The sequence below is a fragment of the Chelmon rostratus genome, chromosome 2 (assembly GCF_017976325.1).
Source record: "Chelmon rostratus isolate fCheRos1 chromosome 2, fCheRos1.pri, whole genome shotgun sequence".
Taxonomy (NCBI): Eukaryota; Metazoa; Chordata; class Actinopteri; order Chaetodontiformes; family Chaetodontidae; genus Chelmon; species Chelmon rostratus.
Window position 1 is genome coordinate 28,452,108 of NC_055659.1, and position 14,054 is coordinate 28,466,161.

A 14,054-nucleotide genomic window follows, 5' to 3' on the forward strand; every position below is an offset into this window, starting at 1 on the left:
TGATTATATTTGCTTTGTTTTTGTTGTTTTTTTATCCTTCTAGAGTGGAGCTGGCAGGCTGCGGCTCAGTTGTTTGTGGACGTTTCATGCAGTCAGTGATATGGAAATACTGAGATGTGATTGTAAATGTCTGATGAAGGAGTGTCTGCAGCAGGAAAAGTCAAACTGATAACAGTAGTTCCATCATGTTCAAAGACTTTGTGTTTAGTCTCTCTCCCCTCTACTGCATGCAGAGCCAAGTCATGGAGGGCTAAAGAGAGGCACCTCCGTGCTCTGCAGTGAATTTGCATTATTCTGTGCTGTCAGGTTTTCATGTGAGAGTCAAGGCTCAGGCCTAAGCCCAGTGGCAGCATTATGTCTTTCTTTAGTCAGCCTTTCTGCACCTTTATATCCAAACCCTGAAACATAATGTGTTGTTTTGTTTTTTTTAATCTCCTTTTCAGTGCTGAGGTCCATCTGTGGTTTTGTTTGCTTCATTAGTAAAGAGTCATAAAAAGAGAAAAAGGTCTCTATACACTGTGTATAATTGTGTTCTTTCTCACTATAGTGGTCTCTGGTGGTGGCCACAATCACAGAAATCCCACCTCTCCTGTTTCTGCCTAATTTCCTGGTGCAGCGGAAGGTGTTGAGGCCTTTGCGGACTCAGACTGGAGGAACAATAATGGTAGCTATCTGAAAACCTTTTTTCAGCCATGCCATGTCTGTCTCCATGTTTGTGGCTGATAATATGAACACATTTTACCCATCTCCCTATTATCCACACTCATTTGTCAGAGCCACAAATAGAGATAGTATTCAAGAGAAGATGTGATCCACGACTGTCCCTGTCAAATAATACAGCTCTGCAGGTGCTTGACAGATAACACATGCAGGCCCCAACACGCAGCCAACATCACAAATGTGATAATTAACCATCAAATACAGAATTTCCTCAATAACAGCTTTTACTTTCTGAAATATTTGGAGATGAATGATAACCCAGTATCTCATCATACTCTTGAACTTGAAATTCTGTAATTCTTAACAAGGCTGTAATTTCAGAGAAATCTGTCATCTGACTTCTTATGCAACAGAAATCTTTGTATTAATTTTATAGAATTATAAAAATCCCATTTATTGTGTGAACAAGTGTATTAATTATGTCTTTGTAAATTAGATAAAGTCAAGTAGCTTAGTGGATATATGGTGTCTGACTATAGAACACTGTTATTGCCCCCTGGATCTGTCCTGTGCAGAGTGTCCCACTACCACAGCACATCTGCATCAGTCCAGCACAAGGATCACTACCTGTGCTGGTAGTGAAGTTTGGAGCTCCACTGAATTTACATTTGCTGGGCTGTTAGCCACCATACACTGTGCTTTCTGTCAGGTTTAACTCTGCTTCTGCTGGGAACAGACCCCCCTGTAAAGTTCACATCTGGGTGCACAAGGCCACTATACAGTCCAGCTGGTGGGTGATGTACTGTTAGTCAGGCAGTGCTTGATTTTGACTCATCTGCTTTCAAGCAGGAAAACATGGCGGCCTGATCATAAACTTTCACATTTTCCAGCTATACTACACGAAAATATGTTTCTGAAAACACTTTAGGAGAGAAATAGGCAATGCAGTCGCCCGATCTAGACTCAGATTTGATCAGCACTACCTAGTGTGACAGTTTGAGCTGACTTTCTGAGCCTGGTGTGTTGTGCTGGATGGACTCCTTCACCTAAACTTGAGGTCCATCAGCTTGCTGTGGCGAGTCCATTAAAAATTAAACGGATCCGTCAACTTGACATATGTCTTAAAACAGGCACAATTCATTATGTTACTTGTATGTAGAGATGACACTTCGTATGAAACATGGTACAGGAGATATTCATGATTGTTTAGTGAACCTGAAGAAACTTAGCATCACCCTCAAGCTTTGTGTTCATTGACGACAATTTTCGCAGAATTTAATTTAATGTTTAATGCCAATGTTGTAGAGTTAAAGGAAACATAATCTTTTTCACATCTTAATTATTTCATCCTTGCTGATAGAAGAAAGCCTGAAGGAGAACAAGAGAAGCAAACACCTGGGATGGGAGGGGGGCCTGCTTCTACTGAGAGGAAAATAAAATACTGCTTAATCTCCACAACCACTACAGCACAAATAGGACAGGTATTAGTTGGATTTTTGTAAATAGTAATGGATATATCTTGTAGAGTGTAATTTTCAGACAAGAAGAGCAACCACATTGACTGTGCAGTGGTGAGGCAACATGCATTTGGAAACCCGTTGTGTAGAAGTTCTCCAACCTGTCATTATGTCAAAGTGACAGAAAGGGAAGGTCCAGCCAAATATTTTCTGTTTGGCAGTGGGAGAGAAATGTGTGAGGTGTGATAGTTGAGTCAACAGAAAATGTAAAAGGGAGAACAGAATTGGGCCAAGGTCCGATCCCTGAAGTACACCAGTGAAGAGGGTAAGTAAAAAACAAAGAGATGTAACATAGCAGCTGTGGTTGGCTTGCTAGAGGGAAAAGATCTGTTAGGGTGTGAGTTGAAGGAGGTGGTTGATACCTGGCTCCTCAGGGTCCAGCAGGTTGTTCTGTGATAGATTTGAAACCACAGATTATCTGAAGAGAAGCAGACACTTCCAAACACCTTTGTTAGGGACAAAGTGAAGCTGTACCTGTTGTGGATTTTATCCCTGTAATTCTGTCAAATATTAGCAATTATATGTTTTATTTATGTAAGTGTCACAGAACAATAGCTTGAGTTTATTTCCCATGGGAAACTGAAAGTCATTATGTTGTCTTCATTTCCATGATCAGTGCTTCTCTTCTATGATCTGGGTTGAGCTGTTGAGGAGCAGTTTGAGTTTCCGCCAGCTAAAACTCTTGGTTGATCTTGTCCTCTTCGTGCAGCTGACACTGTTTTCAGTGTACAAGAGGAAACTCTGAGCCATCTCTAGCAGCCTTGTTATGTTAAAATAAAGAACAAGAAATGAACAGGAAGCTAATGACTTCAGGCTTGAATGTGCATACAATAAGCTGATCAGTATTATGCAAATTCACATTGCATGGTTCCCAGTGCATCATGCCAAAGGTCTTTTCATGCAAAGAGGTGCATTCTGGATCTGATGATTGATGGTGTCATGCAGACAAAATTAGAGGGCAGTAGTAAAATATGCCTGGTACTCTTGTGTTTGTTTTCCGCCGAGTGGAGTGTCAAAGCCATGACCGGTGTGTGCACACATGCTAATGTGTGTTATTACTCATCCATCAGAGAGCCATATTGGCATCTCCCCAGCTCATATTTCTCCCTCTTAGGCGTCCTACATGCTGAGCCCCAGAATACATGTCAGAGAAGCCTTGTTTTGCATACAAGAGAGAAATCTTGATGTGCCTTAGAAAGAAATCTGTGCGTGTAACAGCATTCCTCTTATTCATTTTTCTCATCCCCAATTTCCATGAATGTAGCTCATGTGTCTCAGCTGTTAATGATTTATTAGATTGTGTTTCTCAGTCATTGAGAACAAGCTATTGGTTTGGAGTTTTTGTCACTGTACTCCCAAGAAGTCCTTTATTGCTGGAGCGTACCAGATAAGCTCTCAATGGTTTCTTAAGAAGATGAGCCAGTGGAGCGCCCAGGCCTAAATAACCCCAAGCTCATGCATAGCCATGCACATCAGGATTAGGTTGATCAACATGAGAGACAAACACTGCCTGTCTTTCTCTTTTCTTATGAAATATGCTCTTAGGGTTAGATTTAACTGATAGTGGGGCTGTAGCATAATTCCCTGAGGAAAAGTGAAAATGTCTATTACCGTACATGTTATTCTACAGGTAAACGTGTGCTCCAGCAGCAACATTCATATTTAAAGGAATTGAATTTAGATCATTTTGGGTAATACATATTTATTTGCTCCCTTTTATTCCTGACAATACCAACAATTCTGAAGCTGTCTTACTGTATTTACAAAATGCATCTCTTTTTCTGACCAATACAAGAGCATGAACGTAAGAAAGACAAGTTGAGATTTGAGGGAGAATGACAGGACAGAACAACAGCGTATCTGTTGGCCCAGCGTTGCCACATATGTTCAGTGAACCACCAAAGAGCAACAAGGAAATGAAAAAACGCCTCCACATTTAAATCTGTGATTACATTTCCTTTCGACCACACAGCTGCTGAACAGAAACACCCAAAGAGCTCCAGGAGGAACTGTGTAATGTTTCTTGTTGTCTGTATGTAAATTTAAAGGCTATGCACAGTGTATGCCCTACATGGCTGGAGGTCAGATTTACAAGCGGGAAAAACTGAAGCTTTGGTAAACACATGCAGTATTTGAAGCGTGTTTTCTCCAGGTCTGCATGCTGAACTGAAAGGCAGCATTGCTTAGGGACATCTTTCTAATTTCAGAAACAAATAAATAAATTCCTTTTTTTCTGTTCTTCAGTAAACACAAACCAGTTTATGATGAGCTGCTTGATAGTTGTTGCTGCATTTTCTAATTTGTTTGGAAAAGGTCATTTTCTATAATTCAGAAAGGGTCATATTCATACATTTTTCTAGGTCGATATTAAAAAATTGAATTGGTATATTTTGTCTTCCACAGGCAGGAAAACTAGCTGTTGACCGAGGATGGGCTATTAATGTAGGTAAGTGAGTTTTTAATACAGGTATTGTAACCCAGAAATAGACAACTAATCCCGCTGTAACATTTAGCTGTAATATGTGAGAGTGGGTTACCTTTAACGTCCAGTGTCCAACCGTATCTCCTACACACTACATTTATATGCTGCGATTTTTTGCCAAATTTGTTTGCGAGGAAATGTAATTGCTGCCTGGGTTTAGCATTTTTTCCTCTTCAAAAGTCTGTTCTCATTGACATTGTTGATATACTGTCCTCAAGGGATGAACTGACCCGCTCCACTTGATTGGTATCAGCCCCGATATTGACACTGTCGCATCCTGACGTGACTGAATTGCATTAAATAGTTTTGTGTAGCAGTTGTACAGATTTTAAATTTGGAGAAAATGGTATCTGATACGCATCAAGACACGAGGGGTCAGTTTCACAAAGATATGTTCCACTGATGTGTAGTGTTTGGCCAGTCTTCATTTTGACATTAGTTTAATGAAAGTTAGGCAGTTTCCCAAAAGTCCAGACTGACTTCTTATAGAAAAGTTAGTCTGTCAGGACTAAGAGTCATGTTTCCATGGTAACAGTCTGACCAGCCGTACCAGTAGTAGCGAGGATATGTTGGAGATGATGACCTAACAGATTCAACATATAAAGCTCTTTGGCTCTTTGTGTTTGGGGAGCACCCAACCGTCTTGTTGATTGTAGCTTGTAGTTGTATAGCCCAGTGATATGAATAAACCTGTTTACACTTCACACAGCAATAACTATATATCTATATCTATGCACAGTTTTATTTTTGAAATGTATTGATATTTAATTGAAGTATCTTAGTTGTGGATGGAGTTGGACTCTTCTTGATTCTTCTTTTGCTTTGTCAGTCCCACTTAGTAGTAGAATCTCTTCCACATTGTAGGCTTCTTGGTCATTTTGGGAGTTTTTTGACGTGGACACTGGACTGTTCTGTAGCTTGAGAACACTTGAGCACAGGCTCCTTTCCCTGCTGCAACACCTCCACCCTCAGCTTGGCAGTTTGCTGCCAGAGGTCTGCATGTTGCAGGACTCTGATCTGCCTGTGCTCTTGCAGGTGGTCGTTAGCAGTCTTCAGCTTTCTGATGAGCTCCAGATCTTATGCCCTCTCTGAAATCTGCTTTCCCGCTTCAGATGTTTCTGAACGGTGTTATTTTATTTCTTTTCAGAGTCAAACTTAAGCTCAGTCTTGACTTGAGGTTGATCTTTTGTATGAAACTTGAATTTGGATTGTCAGTTCTTGCATTCTTGTTTTTCCACCTTGTATGCAGCTTCCACATCTTGCAGTTCTTATAGTTTCTCATTGTTTTTCTTCTCATGCACATGCTGAAGCACACATTCACATTGATCAAGACATCATGGGGCTCTTGCAGCCTTTCGACCTCTTTCTGTGCTTTTTTCTCCGCAGCCATGAACGTCTTCTTCACACTCAATGTTGCGTCACCCTGCTCAGTTGGTGGTAAAGCACATTGTTCATACTTTGGCAATGGTCTGTCATGGCTGGCTCGTGTGCCAGCATGTCATTCATGTGCTTAGCTTCTTGTTAAAGTGGATCACACTCTCTCCTGTCACTCTGCAGAGCCATGCCCTGTTGGCAGAAAGACTGCCACTGCATACAAAATTCTGGGGGGCACAATTAAAGCAGGGGCCACGAGGGTCCATCCTCAGGAAGAAAAAAAAATGCTTTTAGGGGAATTATTTTGAAAGTTCACTAAATCAGTTTCTGTAGCTCAGTAATCTCCAACTTTTTATCAGGGTAAATACTGCATATTCATTAGTGGTTTAGTGGTTTTTGTTTTATTTGTGTTGTTATGGTTATTGAAAGTGACATTTATTCACTCCTTCCTACACCAGGTCCTACACTGCTGCCACTTTATGTGAAGCTAAATCTTGTCCACTTGACCCAAAAATATGAAAGGGCATGAATTCACCAAATATTATATCCACAATGTAGATTAATTCAGAGAACATAGACAATAAAGCCATGGGTAAAAGGAACCTTCCAACATGATAATAACTGTAACACATTGCATAGAAACAGGCATGAGTAAAGATCCATTGCCTAATATTATTACTATTATTATTGTTATTATTGTTGTTATTATCATTATGTTATTGTTGTTGGTGATGTTTTTGGGAGAATCATCATTAGACAGATCAGCAGCATAAACTTCCTGATCATCATCATCCCTTGATTGGTCACACGTTTGAAAAATGGATCGGTGCTTTACTAACAGCCTTAACAACATACTGTTAAGCTCTAGTCTCCACTCCTCCAGCACTGATGTGTGGTGATAAGTGAGTGCTGTGTGAATGCAGGTGCAGAGGCTACCTGATTTCATCCTGCTACTTTCAGTGACGGTAATGTTTCTCCAGAAATAGTATGCACTTCACATACTATTGGCTTCATATGTTTTCAGACAAACTAAAAAATCTGATTTTAGTACTTTAGTGATTTAGAGTACTAAACAGCATGTCAGTATGGAATATTGGACACAGTCTGCATTTCCCCATGTGGTGCTCCCGCTCAGCAGGAAGTTCTTTGGCCTCTTCTTCCCGGTCAGCACTCTGAGTCCCCTTCAGTTCCCCTGCTTGTGAAGCAGGTGTCTCCTTCTAAGAGTCACAGTTCAGTGGCAGCTTGGCTTTATGGGGTCCAGGCACCCCATTTCTTCCATTTTTGATGGTGGATTGAGTTTTGCTGTGTGATGAACTGGTGTTGGTCTGTATCTGATGAGTGTTTGTTTACTTGCCTCCAGAGAAACAGTATATGTGTACAGAGAGAATGGAACCAACACAATGATCTCTGCATTTCTGACTATACTGTTGAATCATTGCATTGCAACAAAAGGTATGCGAAGCATTTTACACAAATAAAGCACTCTAGTACAGGGTGGAATGGGGTGGTTATCTCTGGAAGGGGAAAAGTAAGATACCGGAGCAGAAAGAGCTGAAAAACTATGAACAAATCAGTAACCACATCAACCATAAAAATAAAAATCATGATAGAAGCCTTGCTCAGCCAACTGTTGCGTTTGTGTTTTCATGGCAAGACTTTAGTTGCCATTTGCTCAGGTCCAAGTGTACAAGGGCTTTGGAATTCTTGTGCTGATCTCTCAATCAAGTAACAAAAGTGCACAAACAATGTGTATGTGTAATGAAATACATCACAGTATGCTTTTAAATTGGTGTGCACACATTCCACAAGCTAAAGACAAACCAACCATGGAAAGTGAGGTGCAAGAAAAATGGCAGTAAAGTGCATGACCAAAGTGATCATCAGGGCCAGTCTTAGTCCTTTTTGGGGCCGTGGGCTAGAGGTTTTGCTCCGGAGAACACGCTCAGCATGATTATCCGTGAATGTAACTCTGCAGACACAGGCTCTATAAATTGTTGCGCATTTACATTATTGACAAAAGTATTCATCTTGAATTTAAAAGTCTGACGCAAGGCGGCACCTTTTTTTGTCCAGGTCATGGTGTTACACTCAGTTTCACACTTGAGTTTCAGAGCAGTTTTGCCAGTCATCAGCTGCCAGCATGACTCACTCGCTCTGCAAGCAACAACGCAAATATCTGAGGCTCTAACCTGTGCTATAATGCTTACACAGCCTGCATGTCCTTCTTAAAACCGAACCGCAGACTTGATGCCATTGAGAAAATCACCCTTGCTAATATCATCACCACCTGAACATGGTATTTCTCTGATTGGAACTTGTTGTAGTCTATGTGGAAAAGCATACTAATAGGAAAATGTTCTTTATGTGTATGTTGATATCATCTTTGCTTGGGGGTTTGTTACTGTTGCATTTCTTTGCTGACTTGCTGCCATCAGTGGCTGGACTGTTTGAGTAGGAGGTCTTTTAACCACCCCCCCCCCCCCCCCACCCCCCCCGGGTAGGCCAAGCAGGGAACAAAAACAGCCGGATCAGACTTTTACTTTTTATCTGCGGCTTACTCTGCTACTGCACACCTTCTGTAGATGAATCGGGGCAAGAGATTGTTCTGCATCAATAAACAGGATTTTAATAAAGATAAAACGGCCATTCAGATGTGTGTGTGGCATCTGCATATTGTGTCTCAACACTGTGAGGACGTGGACGCGGTATAAAAGACTGTTTTTGGAAGCCAGGCAGTAAATGATAATCATATTTCACCCGTCGTCTTACCAGCCTTTATTAATATTCTAGTCTACACTATAGTTTAATGAACATGAGCATAGCAGGGCAGAGGGGACTATAACTCTTAACCTTAATAAATGGCTATCATCCCAATTTTAAAAAAGTCTCTTCACAGTCTTTCTCTCCTCGCCTTTACATAGCTGCTCTTCGGGCAATTCTAGCAGCAATTGAACAGTTCCATTCTAGTGTCAATACACCCATTGTTGTACCACAGGGGAACACCGGCCATTTTTATAATGTGCAATAAACTCAATAACTGCCTATTTTAAATCGCCACTTATGGTCGTTTAGAATAATAGACTTCTCAGATATGCAGTGACATGCTCGGCTTCTCTAATGGCCCTGACACTGAGCCAGTGGATTTTCTCTTTCCCAGGAGGAGGCTTCCACCACTGCTCCAGCGACAGAGGAGGGGGCTTTTGTGCCTATGCAGACATCACATTGGCCATCAAGGTAAGACTGATGTTGGGCCCGATGTAAGCTCATTGGAAACATTCATTCAAACGCTGGCTTGTAGGGAGAAGCCTTTTAGAATTCAGTCAGGGGTTTTGTTTTATTAAAGTGAGACTGTGTGACTGCTGAAAGGAAAAATAACACAGGCTTCTCTTACAAATGAAAAATTGCATTCATAAGCAAGAAAACGGCCCCTTGCGTTTGCTGCTGCAGCCTCACGTGGTCTCATAGGGCCCACAGCTTATCGTGGCTGATGGTAGCTAATACTACTTTAAGGTTAGCTTCACAGTTTTTTTTAAAGGTAATTTCACACTACTAAGACTGCTAAGGCGTCCTATTAGTTTCATCTTAACTCTGAACTGTATTTTTGCTAACAATGGGAACAGTAGATTTGACCCCCATCTCATTCAATGGTTTCATCACAAATTGCTTTGTTTCATAGTTTCCTGCCAGTGGCTCAGATTAAGAGGACTGTATACCATGTTCAGAGATGATGTCACATTCACACCTAGAAGTTACTTACCAGGTTTAACAGCAGCCTTGTGCGATGATGGGCGCAACTAACTCCCCACACACCCGAAAGTTATTCACTGATACTGCTCTTAACACTTTAAAGCATAAGAGTGGTGATATTCTATATTTTTCTTGTTTGGTTGCTCATTGGTTTCTACAGTGTAGCTGACATGCTTATCCTCAAAAATGTTAGAACATGGCAGGGCATACCATGTGGGGACTGCAAGAACGGTGATTGGCTGCTTGTGTTTTCTACTTCGAGTTTCTAATGCCTTTTGAGGTTGTTGATAATGAAGACACCATGATGCAAGTAGTGAGTAGTCTTCCTCTTTTCTGTAACGGACATCAAACTGTGATTAGACTGCAGACCTTCTGCTCGCCGCTCACCTCCTCTGTATGAATGAATGAGCAATAACACAGTTATAGCACGTCAGTAATCTCAGATTCAGTAAACAGACACAGCAAAATAATGATTCAATTGACTTGGATGTAAGTCCAGGTCAGTAAATCTGTGTGTGTAAGCCCACAGAAAGAATAAACAGTTACTGTGGGATATGTGAAGCAACATACAGTCTGATCATGTACAACACATGAGTCATGCATTATGGAGGTGATATCAACAGGTGAATTCTGACTTGGACCCATTAACTGCTTGCTTCAACTATAAATTCGGTTTAAATGTGTATTAATCTACCACTAAAAATAGTGCCTAACAAATGTACCATTTAAAATGGACAATACTTGTGACTAGTTAACATAGCACAGAAAGTGTTGTAATTTGTGTTCGGTAGATTATTTCTTTGTTGTAACAATGCTTCTTGGCAATAAATGTTACACTGTTGGAAAGTCTGTTTATTTCCCCTTTAAATGGTGCCACATTTGTAAGGAACATGCATTTGTGGGATGAGCCGCAAGCTGAGTATGTGGGTTGTGCCCATGAAAAATTTGCCAAATCCTCTCTGCCATTGCTGAGAACGCTATGCTCCTTGCTGCACCGATAGAGTAACTTTTGGTGGAGGCAGTGTGATGGTGCGGGGCCTCCAAGATGACAACGCCCCCACAGAGCAGGGCTCATTAGAGACCACCTCCTGATCTCAACCCTATTAAACACTTGTGGGATCAGCTTGGGTGTCCTGTTCGTGCCAGAGTGACCAACACAACCACGTTGGCTGACTTGCGACAAATGCTGGTTGAAGAATGGGATGCCATCCCACAGCAGTGTGTGACCAGGCTGGTGACCAGCATGAGGAAGAGGTGCCAGGCTGTTGTGGCTGTGTACTGTTCTTCCTTCCTTAAATTGCCAACATGTCTTGTTTCTTCAGACTTCAATCCTCCAATCCACCAAACAACACCAAACAAGAGTCAATAGCAGAATAAGCTGTTTGGCACTGGCAGAGAAGATTTGGCAAATTTTTCATGGGCGCAACCCACATACCCGCATCTCTGCTGCTCGTCCCACAAATGCATGTTCCTTACAAATGTGGCACCATTTAAAAGGGAAGTAAACAAGCTTTCCAACAGTATAAGACTTACTGCCAAGAAGCATTGTTACGACAAAGAAATAATCTATTAAACACAAATTTCTTACTTTTTGTGCTATGTTTATTTCCTACTACTATTTATGTCTTAGTAGATATGAGTGTTGAGAGATACACTAATGCCTTGTTGTTTTGGTCATATCCAAGTGTTACGTGGCAGTTGGGAAAACATATTTATCGTTTTGCAGCCACTTCCTCTGGGAAAAATCTTTTAGGGCCAGTGGGTGTCACATGACTTGGCATGAATATGCCAAAAAATTGCTGTTGCTGGGGGCTAGGGCTCACTCTTCTTGCAGTTGCCACTTTTGGCCACAGTGGCCGCTGTTCAGCAAACATTGCATAGTCTTGCTATGTTTAATAAAGCTTTACTAAAGGTTTTTGCATTAATGTTCAGTACCCTGCAGCTGATGAAAGTACATCATCATGCTTTACAAGCTGGAGTTTCTGCAGAAGGTGAGCCAAAAAAGAAAGAAATAAAATGTCTACATGCCGATGAAACCTGTTCAATAAAAGTAAGAGGCAGAAGGACATCCAGCTACTTCTATCCAAAAGTTGAATATGAGCTTAACTGGGTTATTGTCAGCATTTCTGTACTGTAGCTCAAATGTAATTTCATCTCAAAATTGTTTTACTTTTTAACCTTTTTGTGAGAATCTGAACTGTGAATATGTCACCTTCATTGAGAAAACAAATATTTTTTCCATTCATCTCTCAGTTTCTGTTTGAGAGAGTGGAAGGCATCTCCAGGGCTACCATCATCGATCTGGATGCTCATCAGGTGAGCCAATAACGGTAGCTCTGTCTATGTCAATGTGCATTGCTGCTTAGGAGCTGACATTCACGACAAGATAACCCTCCTTTTACCACCATACCAATCAATGAGACTCCCTGCAGGCCAAATTGACTGGTACTGTCATATTCCATTAATTAAGAGCTGAGTGTGTAGCAGCTTTGGTTAATATTGGACTATCACTGGGTTATCTGCAGTAATGTCAGCTACTTGTATATCTGGGAGTGTTGACAGACACTGAAGCTTGTCATTGAATACCTTTTAGGACACAGTAAAGGGACTACAGTGCCACATCTTCTGTTTTTTATGCCCTGTTCTTGATTTTTCAAAATACAATAAAATTTACGGGACTAAATGATCAAAAGTATTCAATCGATCTGCAGAGATTTATAGTCTTACCTGACTAATTTACAACACAAAGCAGCCACCTGTATCTTTCTGACTTCATTCTTCCCAATCTGTTGACCAATGTGACTGAATCCCATTGACTTAAATATTTGTGAGGAGAAAACAAAGAATGTCTTGTAAAATTTCCCAGTGTACCAATTATAAATCAAACGAATTACCAGAAAAAGAAAGTCTAAAAACATCAATTATAATCTTTAACAAAAATGAAAATCTTGATGAAAAGTTATCTGAGTTATGTTAGATTCTGTCTGAACTACAACTAGAAAAATGTGCTTTGGCCTTGTGGCTCCCAGTTGAATATCTGAAACTGTTATTTATGCCCCTTTCTCTGACTTGAATTAAGTTATACAGCCTATTTTTCTTCCTGTATTGACTAGGGAAAATCTCTGCTCTTAACTCTCTCAGCGGCTCAGAAGTAAGGCTTTATTTTGTGCTATCAAGGCTTAAGTTTCAGCTGTCTGTTCATGAGGTTTTGTCGTTGTCTTAAATCACAATAGTTCATTTTCTAATAGCCCATATTAAAGATGAGAGGGAAAGCATTTAGGGAAGCTTCATCCATTGGCGTGTATATGTTATAGCATGTGAATTGTCAGAAAGCCTGAGTGGCAGGTTGTTCAACTGTGATTTGAAAGTCTGGATTAGGGTTACAGTAGCAGAAGGCCTGAGGTGCTGCAGCACAAAACCGCTTCACTTGAGATCAGTGTATGTTTGTCAGATCAGCAATGAGCTGAGCTAAGGCAGATGTATATCAGACATTGTCTTCTTAGTAAAGACACCAAGAGAAGGCTCTGATGAGTTCTGTGCACACATATAGCACGACAGGTGAGGCATCGTATGATGATCGATTTGTTCTGTGTGTCAGTTCAAGCAGGAAACGGAGGTCATGTGTGCCACATTGGCTGATCATCAGTTGATCCAAGCAGATTCCTGTAATGCTTGACCCTTCAAAGAATCCATAACAAAACACACATAATAGTGTAGAGATCTATATCATCTCATCATCATCATCATCATCTCTTACTTACTATGTTTATATTGTACATTATGTGCTTCCTTTTTGCTACATGTCTTGTTTTTCAGCTCAGGTAGTGGACTGAGCTCACCCCAGCCACAGAAAACAATGACTCAACTTTTGTGGGAGTCTGATTATCATATTTTAGTCTTACTTTGTGTTTTCAACATAATGACTTGTATCCACCACCAATTAACCCTGAGACTTGTGTTAACATTGATGATGTCTCAAGGTTCCCAAGGTCTGTGGCTATATTCCAGGAACAGGGCTTTATTAATTTTGAGCTATGGCTCATTAGCAAATATGCACCTTCAACTATAGATACAAGCAAGGGATCAATAGAGATACTAAGTAAATAATTCATGAAGAAGAACAAAAGAGCAAATCTGCAGGACGGCATGGAGATAGTGCCTCTCAGCAGATAATTGGACTGAGAAAAATATTGGGGATATGCTGCAAAATCCTAATTACAACCCCGAAACATGACACCTAAAGTGCGCTTGTCCTCACATAAAATGAGATTATG

General features: G+C 40.7%; 1 protein-coding gene across 3 annotated transcripts in view; it reads left to right on the top strand.

The window, feature by feature from the left end:
- Nucleotides 1-14,054, top strand: part of hdac11 (histone deacetylase 11) — a 47,101-nt gene that overhangs the window by 16,251 nt on the left and 16,796 nt on the right. For 2 of the 3 annotated variants that reach the window (XM_041959959.1, XM_041959950.1), the window contains exons 5-8: nt 548-664; nt 4,581-4,623; nt 9,191-9,267; nt 12,034-12,096. In XM_041959959.1, the coding sequence (XP_041815893.1) occupies nt 548-664; nt 4,581-4,623; nt 9,191-9,267; nt 12,034-12,096 (300 nt within the window). The remainder of the gene's footprint in view (nt 1-547; nt 665-4,580; nt 4,624-9,190; nt 9,268-12,033; nt 12,097-14,054) is intronic. The other variant, XM_041959968.1, reaches the window with a different exon arrangement.